Source organism: Diadema antillarum, unplaced genomic scaffold (assembly GCF_040938485.1).
Source record: "Diadema antillarum isolate AM-2024a unplaced genomic scaffold, OU_Dant_1.0 seq00001704_RagTag, whole genome shotgun sequence".
In the NCBI taxonomy this organism is placed as follows: domain Eukaryota; kingdom Metazoa; phylum Echinodermata; class Echinoidea; order Diadematoida; family Diadematidae; genus Diadema; species Diadema antillarum.
The window spans coordinates 134944-143666 of record NW_027272394.1 but is presented as its reverse complement, the minus strand read 5'-3'; the positions used below and the strand labels follow the sequence as shown (position 1 = coordinate 143666).

Sequence of the window (8723 nt, the reverse complement as noted above, 5' to 3'; positions counted from 1 at the left end):
ACACACACACACACACCATTTTTTAAACTCATGCAATCTTGAATATTTTACAGGATGTGGGTGAAATTCTGAAGAAATCTTTGGAAGGGAGGAAAACGTTAGAGGAAGTAACTCGAATGAAAGTCTGCACGCCACACAACACTCGTGTCATCTGCAATATGTGTACAGAGCATCTAGTAGACTTGCATGGCCTCAGGTAATGACATTTTACCATTTGCAATGGCATCCTAATATTACCTTGCTTCTGTCTGTGTTGATTTTGCATTCCTATTCTTTTTGTTTCTCTTCTCATTTCTTCTAACAAATAATCACATTCACTTTACAAGACCTTTTTTTTTTTAACCTAAAGTTGTATCTTCACGTAGGTGAATTTCTCATGTCCAATTCATTTCCAAACCCTCTTCTCCCTCTTCAGGAATCTTATTATTTATATACCCTAGACTGGGAAATGTGTAAGATCTTCCATATTTTGATAACCCTAAAAGTCATTTTATCCAAGGATAGTATCATTATGACTCATAATTTTTTTTTTTTTTTTAGGCCTATACCCATAATTGGATATGCAGGTTCTCCACTGTTCCTAGTGCTTGAATACAATCTGTTCTTCCATTTTCATGAACAGAGAATCATGTTTAATGTCTGGTTTTTAATACCCTTAAGTGGTAAATTTATTCAAGGATTACATAATCATTCATCTCAATTTGATACCCTTTCCCCCAGATTTTTCCTGTTTTTGATACCCTTGTAGGGATTCCCTGTAGGTTCCTGGTCTGGTGCTGAGAAAACTAGCCTCTTTTTGTTAATGCAGATGATGTACAAGCTTTAATAGGATATACTTTATGGGGGAGGGGGGAATGCTCAACTACACCACAGTGCTTTGTGTGGGAATTGTATCACATGTGCATTTGCAATGATTTATGTACATTTCACTACAATTCTCATATTTTTTGTCATCAGACCTGGCCCTGACATGAAGGGGGCAATGGCCTCCTCCATCATTGCATATGTATATAAATATATATATATATATAATTTAATGCTGATCTTACTACAGGCTTCAGAAAATATAATGAAAATGTTTGTGGATGCCTAGCTGTTACATGCATGTACAGTGCAGACATTTCATTCTTTGCTAGGAGCAATTTTAACAACATCTGTCCATAAGTGCATGTGTACAGGTACTACAGGATTATGATAAATTGCTAAAACTTTACCATGTTTGTGGGCAAAGTATTAAGTGGCTTATTGGTTCAAGGTTCATGTTTCATCTAAAACAGGGTTTAGTTATTAAAAGATACTGGGTACAGGTGTTCCCTTGCACTATACTACAAGGAGAAAGAATCAATTGTACATCAGTTTACTTGTTTCTCTATGAAGAGCAATTAGTGAAAATAACCCAAATGGACTTAGTTGAGATATAAACAAAAATAGAAACAAAGAATGTCAAAAGAATTCTGAATTTAGAGATGTTATGATTAACGATCTCGCACCATTACCATAAATAGTTAGCTTTCCTTCTGTCACTGATTCTGAAAAAGCTTTGTCAGCATTTGGGTTTTGATGATGCTATTCTTGTTACCATGCTTTACCATGAGAATTCCTGTGTCAATGACCTTTTAAACCTCACAACATAGCACTGTTGCATTTTTAGCTTTGTACACTCTTACCATGCTTACCCAGTACTTTTAAAACCTGGTGTTGTGTCTTTTTAGTTGATAATACATACAGTATTGTGTTAGCATGTTTGAAGTCTCTGAAACACTACTAACCAATTTCCTATGTCAAGTTCGTGACCATTTCATCTTACAATGTTAATATGTGTATTACAACAATGATTGCCCTTGAGATTGAATTCTTGCAAATATTTACAAATGTATTTACCAATCTGAGTATCATTACACTCAAACAGCTGTAAATTTGAAACCCATGTGCATTCTCAAAACAGCTCTGTAATGCATGTCTTGAACAATATATCATGCACATTGTATCATGGTAATTTTAGATAAATTTTATGATACATGAGTTACAAGTGTACTTCTTCATACTTTGCATACTCATATTTTTCAAGGTTTTGCTTGTAGTTCAAGCTCTGGAACAAAAAATCCATAACTTTGACATTTTTAGTTATAATTCAGTCCTAAATATATATCAAAACACATTCAGAAATTTTTGACCCTGTCAGAACAAAAAAATTACTCCCTTTACTGTGAAAATAACCATATAAACTCTTTTAATTGTGACATTCTTCTTGCTCATTAATATTATTTCATTTCTTTTTTAAAGGAGGAGTTGGTACTTGAAAGGGAGTACCAAACTTCCAGCAGGTGGTAGGCTGGAAAACCGGCTGAAAGTACCTGAGAAGGAAAACAGCAGAGCAAGACAGGAAGCAAGACAAAGCCAAGGTTGGCAGTCCTAAGGATACCACTTCAAGTTCTTCCAATGAGGATTCAACCTCTCATCATTGCAGATGAATTATGGTATGTGCTTACAAATGTAGCCAATTATCTCCAAAGTTAAAGTTGAAGCAGGCTTGAGAAATACTTGCCCTGTATAAAAAAAATGTGTTTCTGTGCATCAAGCAGTAAACAATTGAGTTAAATGTAGATTTACCTACAACAATCTATTCATTTGCATAATTTTTTCCACCTTGGGTCTGTTAGCAAGGCTTGAAAAAAGTGACTTCATTGCATTTTTGGGGTTAAATATAAATTTGTATTGATTGAATGTTAGTACTAACTTTTTAAACCCATTTAAAGAGTAATTTTTGACTGGGTCTAAGGGGAAGTGCAAGTTATAGAAAAAATCAGCGTGACTTGGTTAAAATGTGGCAATATTTCTATATGCACTATAATTATGATATGCCTTGTTCTTATACTTTGTTTACTTTTTAGGAGAATTAGCAGCCCAAGCAATATTCGTTAGTGATGTCTGATAATGCATACAGCCTAAACACAAAAAATATTGGGTCTATTTCAGAGGTTTATAGGTCAGAGATGGGTGGGATGGCTATATCCCCCCCCTTTTCAGGGTTTTAAGCTAGAAAATGCTAGGATGAACATTAAGGCTATGCATTTGTTCTCAGGCTTGATTCAATAATGATTGTTATTATGAGTTTCCATAATTTGTATCAGATTTGGCAGACATGAAAGCTACGACCGAATGGTTGAAGAGTCATGACACCCCTCACAAAGACGTTGTGGCCAAGATGGAGCAGACAGCAGCTTATAGAAGGGACTTTGTACATTCCAACCTGCCGAGAAGTTCAAAGAACAAGCCGTGTGTGACTGAAGTGCTGGCTGAGTTTCCACACCTTCTTTCTCCTGGAATGGTAGGTGCATGTTACGTCCCCATTGTGAATGGCAGGTGCATGTTATATCCTCATTGTAAGCTGTCACAGGGGTTTTATTATCATGTCCAATATCTACCAAAATCTAGATGAACAAAATTATTGCAGTCAGTGTTTGCCATATTTGCATGTACACACAAATGCCTGATTTTTGTTGTTAAATCACAGCGTGCAAAATTACAAAAAATAAAATAAATCTGTACATATTCTATAGATAACATTGTATGAAGTATGTTTTGCCTTCCTACCCATAGAATAGTATGAAATATATATATATATTTTTTAATGTAAGAAATCATCTAATATGAAATATACATGTATATTGATATCATCAATGCTTGTCTGAATATCCATTTCTGTTTCTCTTCAAAAAGCAATTTATTAATTTTTTTTTTTTTTGGGGGGGGATGGGGTATAGATGAGGTTTCTTGTGCATCATCTTTATTATGCATGTAGCTTCTTACGGTAAGATTTGATGGGGGTTAAAGGTCTCTTGCTGATGTGTGAGTAAGGAGACAATTTGACTGCATGCTGTAGATAAATTTTTCCCCATGTTAGGGGGGGGGGGGCTAATTAAGCTCCCCCTCCCCTCTGGAATACATAGGGTTAAGGCACAGTGTGTGTTGGGAACATACACAATGGACTAAGATGGTGAGAATTCAAGATCTAACAGGCAAATTAACAGACAAAAAACAAAATAACTGCAAAAACATGTTTTGTTGTTGTTGTTTCTTGTTTGCAGATTGAGCAGGATTACAACAAGCTATTTGATGGAAAGGGGGACCTTCTCTTCACAAAGTGGCCAGTAGTATCATCTTGCATTCTGGACTATGGGAATAGAATTTCTCCAGGGTGGAAGGTGAAATTCGGAGTACAAGAAAGACGTGATGAGGACTTCACTCAAGGTGTGTAATTATTGATAGATACTGTAGACTTAGGGAACATTTGACAGGCGGGTGACTTTGGACAGTTTAGACAATTTCACTTACATTATTTTGCTGCTTGCAATATACAAGAGAAGTGCAGTAATTCAAATATTCACATATCCCCCTTTCATAACCTACAAAAATATTTGCTGAAAAACCAACAGCAAAAAAAAAAAATGTAAGTAAAACAATTCCTGTCCAAAGTCACCCAACTGTCCCGTCCCCTAGTTCATGGTAACACATTATATTTGATTTTAAAATGATGTGATATACACTTCATCATCCCTCATAATGTAGATGTAATAGGATTTATAGAAGTGTTTTACTCCATTGCATTCTTCCAAATGGTGTATTTAGTAAAAACAGCACCAAGGGTCGTTTGTGCCCTTTCCAACATCTGACACCGAGGCAAGTGCTGGAATCAAGCTACTTCCAACTACTGCTGCTCGTGGCTTCTATTGTTGCTCATCATATTAACCTTTTTTGTAATCTTTGTTGTAGCCCCCACCTACATTTGGGCACCTTCCCCAAATACACAGCACACAGCACACCACCAATTCTTCCATAAAAGAGCAGTGTGCATGTCTGCAAATCTGCATAATAATCTTAAGTCATCACTGGCCGATCCAGGATTCTTAAAAGGGGATTGGGGGGGGGGGGGGGGAGGCGGGCAAAAATTTTGCCGCATTTTCTTGTGATTACTACAAAAAATAGCAGCATAAAAAGGGGGGAGGGGCTGTGGTTGAATTTTTTTTTTTGCGTGTGATGACTAAAAATGTGTTATCAACCAAATAAGGGGTGGCAGTGGCTTATTCGCCCCCAATCGCCCACTGGTTATAAAATAAGCCCTGAATTTGAAGAGATATAAAGCTGATATGTGAATTGAAAATATGCCAGGATTGATTTATGGTGTGAAGACATATGTAGCGTAAAATCTTTCATATTCTAATAAAGACTTTTTGTGTACTCCACTAACAGAGGAAAAGGCAAATCTGGCTTTTCTTATGCTGTCACATCTGTTCCCGGGCAAGAAGTCATCAAAAGGGGGAAGAGCCTCTTCCCAAGAGTCATTGGAGTGTTTCATCGACTGCCAAAAGGTATGTCAAATGTTTGTAGCAAAAGCAGTATTAGTGAAGAAAATTGAAAAATTTTGTGTTAGCATGGGTCACATCTCCATACAGCAAGATCAACTCCACGTATCAAGTCAAGACATGAACACTTTGATGCTTCATCAAAAAGGAATGTGTATTGAATAAAAAGTTCCAGTAACTGTTATGTGCTACTAAAATGTTTACATCTGTTTGCCTGAGAGCTTAGTTGTCAAAGTTATATTTCACGTATTACTGATGTCAAGTTTTATGTAATAGGGTCCTGGCATGTGAACTTGAATCGCGCTTATGATGGTAAGAAATGTAACCATTTGAATTTTACACGTACCAGAACTCGCTGGCCCTAATTTTAAACTAGGGGAAGGAAAATGCATAGAGTATTAATCACAAAGATTTGTGTGATGTGTTGCAGAGTTTTAACCTAAAGCAATATTGACTGAAATCAGTCATTTAAAAATATCACCACGGGAATGAAATGTTTCATATCACTATTGATGGTAGTCGTTTCTTGCAGATTTTTATTCTTTGATTGAAACTATTTCTTTCCAGTATAGTGGAGGAAACAGCAAACTTCGTTTTCAGACTTTGTGAGCCATAAGATAAGATGTACTTTTTATGCCTCTGCCACGAAGTGGTGCTGGAGGCATTATGTTTTCGGGTTGTCCGTCCGTCCGTCCTTCCGTCCGTCCGTAATGAATTTTGTAGACAGCGTAACTTAAAAACCTCTTAAGGTATCCTAATCAAACTTGGCATGTATGTGTATTAGGGGGTGAAGTTGTGCCTATCAACTTTGGGTGCACATGCTCCAGGTCAAAGGTCAAAAGGTCAAGGTCAAATATGTAAAATTTCTCTATTTCCACCATATCTATGCAATGCCTGAAGATATTTTCTTGAAACTTAGTGTATACATGTATTACCCAATTTAGATTCTCTAGTGAAAGTTTGGGGTCATGAGGTCAAAGATCAAAAGGTCAAGTAAAAATATTAAAACTTCACTTTTTTCTCCGTACCTTGGAAATTGTTCAAGGTATCTTCATGGAACATAGTATATTTACATGTACTGACTGGCAGTGATTATCTAGAGAATTTAGGGTTCATGGGGTCAAAGGTCACGGGTCAAAAGTCAAAGGCAACACTTCAAAATTTTACTATTTCCCTCATATTTATGCAATGCCAGCAGGATTATTTTTTTTTTTAAGCACTTGGTGTATGCAAATATAACCCAATAGAGATTCTCTGGAAAGTTTCTTTTTTTTTTTGCTTTTTTTTTTGCCTCAAAGGTCAAAGATCAAGTGAAAGTGCTGAATTAGCTTTTTCCTCCATATCTCGGAAGTGGCTCGAGTTATCTTGAAACTTACTACATATTTATGCATGTCCTGCCTGACAGTGATTATCGTATGAATCTTAGGGTCAAAGGCCAGATGAAAATGGTAACAATTTACTGTTCAATACAGAAATTGCACTTTTTCTCCCTACCTTGAAAATTACTTAATGCATAAACTTATGAATGGGTCAAAGTCAAGTTAAAGTCCTTAAATCCCCAAATACATGCTCTCCTATTCATCCAATCAAACCTAGGTTAAAGGAAGGTGAACATTCAACACATTTGTGACAAACGTCATTTTAATTTTTGCCAATTTTGTGAAAATGTAATCACACATTGTCCACATGTACTATAGACCTATTAGGAGAATCATGCATTATGGCGGAGGTATACTAGTCGCCATAGCGACATTTGTAGTTTAATATTTATCATTTGCAGGAAGGAACCAGTCTCGAGGCCTACCGAAAAGACCATGGGAGGAACCAGCCTTTCGTCCTGGCTGTAGGGAACAATGTCTGCCAGCCAATCCAGTGCTTCGTCATTCTGGAGAGCCAAGTGTTTGAGAGAAAGAGCCTCGTATCTGCTGTTGACCTGTGCTATAAGATATTTCAGATCTTTGATCTGGAGTATCCAGCACAGGCTCGAGCCATGTGGGTGATCTTGGACACTGTGGTGTATGGGGTGGAAGCAGGTGCCCAAGAAACGGGGGCAGTAAAGGCCTTCAGAGCCTACTACCATTTTAATAAGAAGTAGAGAAAATGTTCAGCTGAAGACTGGTATTAACTTCTTGGTTAGGGGAAGACATATCTGTAAGTTGAAAAAAAGATTATATTAATCATGTGTTAGTGGATTCCCATACCTTTCCTACCCACTGTATCATCTGGAGTTCAGTTAGCGTGAGCTGGATGGTGTTTCTGCTTGTAATTCTCTTGTGATAGATTCCCCCAGAATGGCAAAATGGTAAACACTCGATTACAAGCACATACATGTACTACTGTGGTGTCTTTGGAGAGCATGCTCTTACATAAAATATTTAAGCAGAGTAAAGATTGATTGAACTGTTGTGATAACAAAAAAGAAATATATCTTCTTAGTATGAATACATATCCATAATCCAAGAAATATAAAAGATGCAATTCTTAAAGTCAGTATGTGCTGCTAATCAAGAATTTACGGTACATCAATTTTGAAACAATCACTGTTTCGTCATTCTTGTGAAGCAAGCGTTTTAGCAGAAGAGTTTTGTATCTGCTGTTCACCTGTGATATAAAATCTCTTTTAGATTTTCAATTCATAGTATCCCACACAGGCATGAGCCCTGTGGGTCATTTTAAATCTTTTGGAAGCAAGTACGATGAAAAAGGGGCAGTAAAAGCCTTTAGAGCCTTCTACCAGTTTAATAGGAGGTAGAATGTTCACTTAAAGGTAAAAAATAACTTAATGATAAGGGGAAGACAAATAGCTGTATGTTGTTTTTAAAAAATTATTATTATTATTATTATTATTATGTTTTAAGTGGGTTCCATTTCAGGATCATATATGCTACATCATTTTTATACCAATTTATTTTACATGTTCATATTGTTTTATTTGGAGTTTGCTTAATAGGGTGAGCTGCATTACATTTATGAGTTTGTTCTCGTTCTTGTGAAAGATTTCTCCAATATGGCAAATACCGTAAACTCTGAATTACAAGCACATACATGATCTCTTTGAGTAGCATTGTTTTTGCATACAAATTTTAGCAGAGTAAAAATTGACCTGTCTTTAATAGTAACAGTGAAACACATATATCTTCTCAGAAATAATGAATACATATCAATAATCCTTCAAGGTGGTAAGCTTTATTTTTTAAGGGAAAGTTTATGATACATCAAATCTGAAACAGTAGTGAAATGCAAAATATGTAGCACCTGTGTCTTTCTGGTTTTCTTTTGCTGGAGGATTTTTTTTTCCAACTGCAGAAAAGGCACCGAATTATTTGGCTTGTAGCCCAGTGTTTCATTATTCTTGTAAAA

General features: G+C 36.2%; 1 protein-coding gene across 1 annotated transcript; it reads left to right on the top strand.

Annotated features, from left to right (window-relative positions):
- Window positions 1-3136: 3136 nt before the first annotated feature.
- On the top strand, window positions 3137-8044 carry LOC139711803 (uncharacterized). The gene is made up of 4 exons (XM_071623655.1): window positions 3137-3328; window positions 4089-4251; window positions 5251-5369; window positions 7144-8044. The coding sequence occupies exons 1-4, from the start codon at window positions 3143-3145 to the stop codon at window positions 7456-7458; spliced, it is 783 nt and encodes a 260-aa protein (XP_071479756.1). The 5' UTR covers window positions 3137-3142; the 3' UTR covers window positions 7459-8044.
- The last annotated feature ends 679 nt before the right edge of the window (window positions 8045-8723 follow it).

What these genes read in the sequence shown, in the direction of transcription:
- LOC139711803 (XM_071623655.1), top strand. Translation starts at nt 3,143, where the DNA reads ATGAAAGCTACGACCGAATGGTTGAAGAGTCATGACACCCCTCACAAA. An exon ending in TGATGAGGACTTCACTCAAG is followed by an intron (nt 4,252 to 5,250) that starts GTGTGTAATTAT and finishes CTCCACTAACAG; the next exon opens with AGGAAAAGGCAAATCTGGCT. An exon ending in GTTTCATCGACTGCCAAAAG is followed by an intron (nt 5,370 to 7,143) that starts GTATGTCAAATG and finishes TATCATTTGCAG; the next exon opens with GAAGGAACCAGTCTCGAGGC.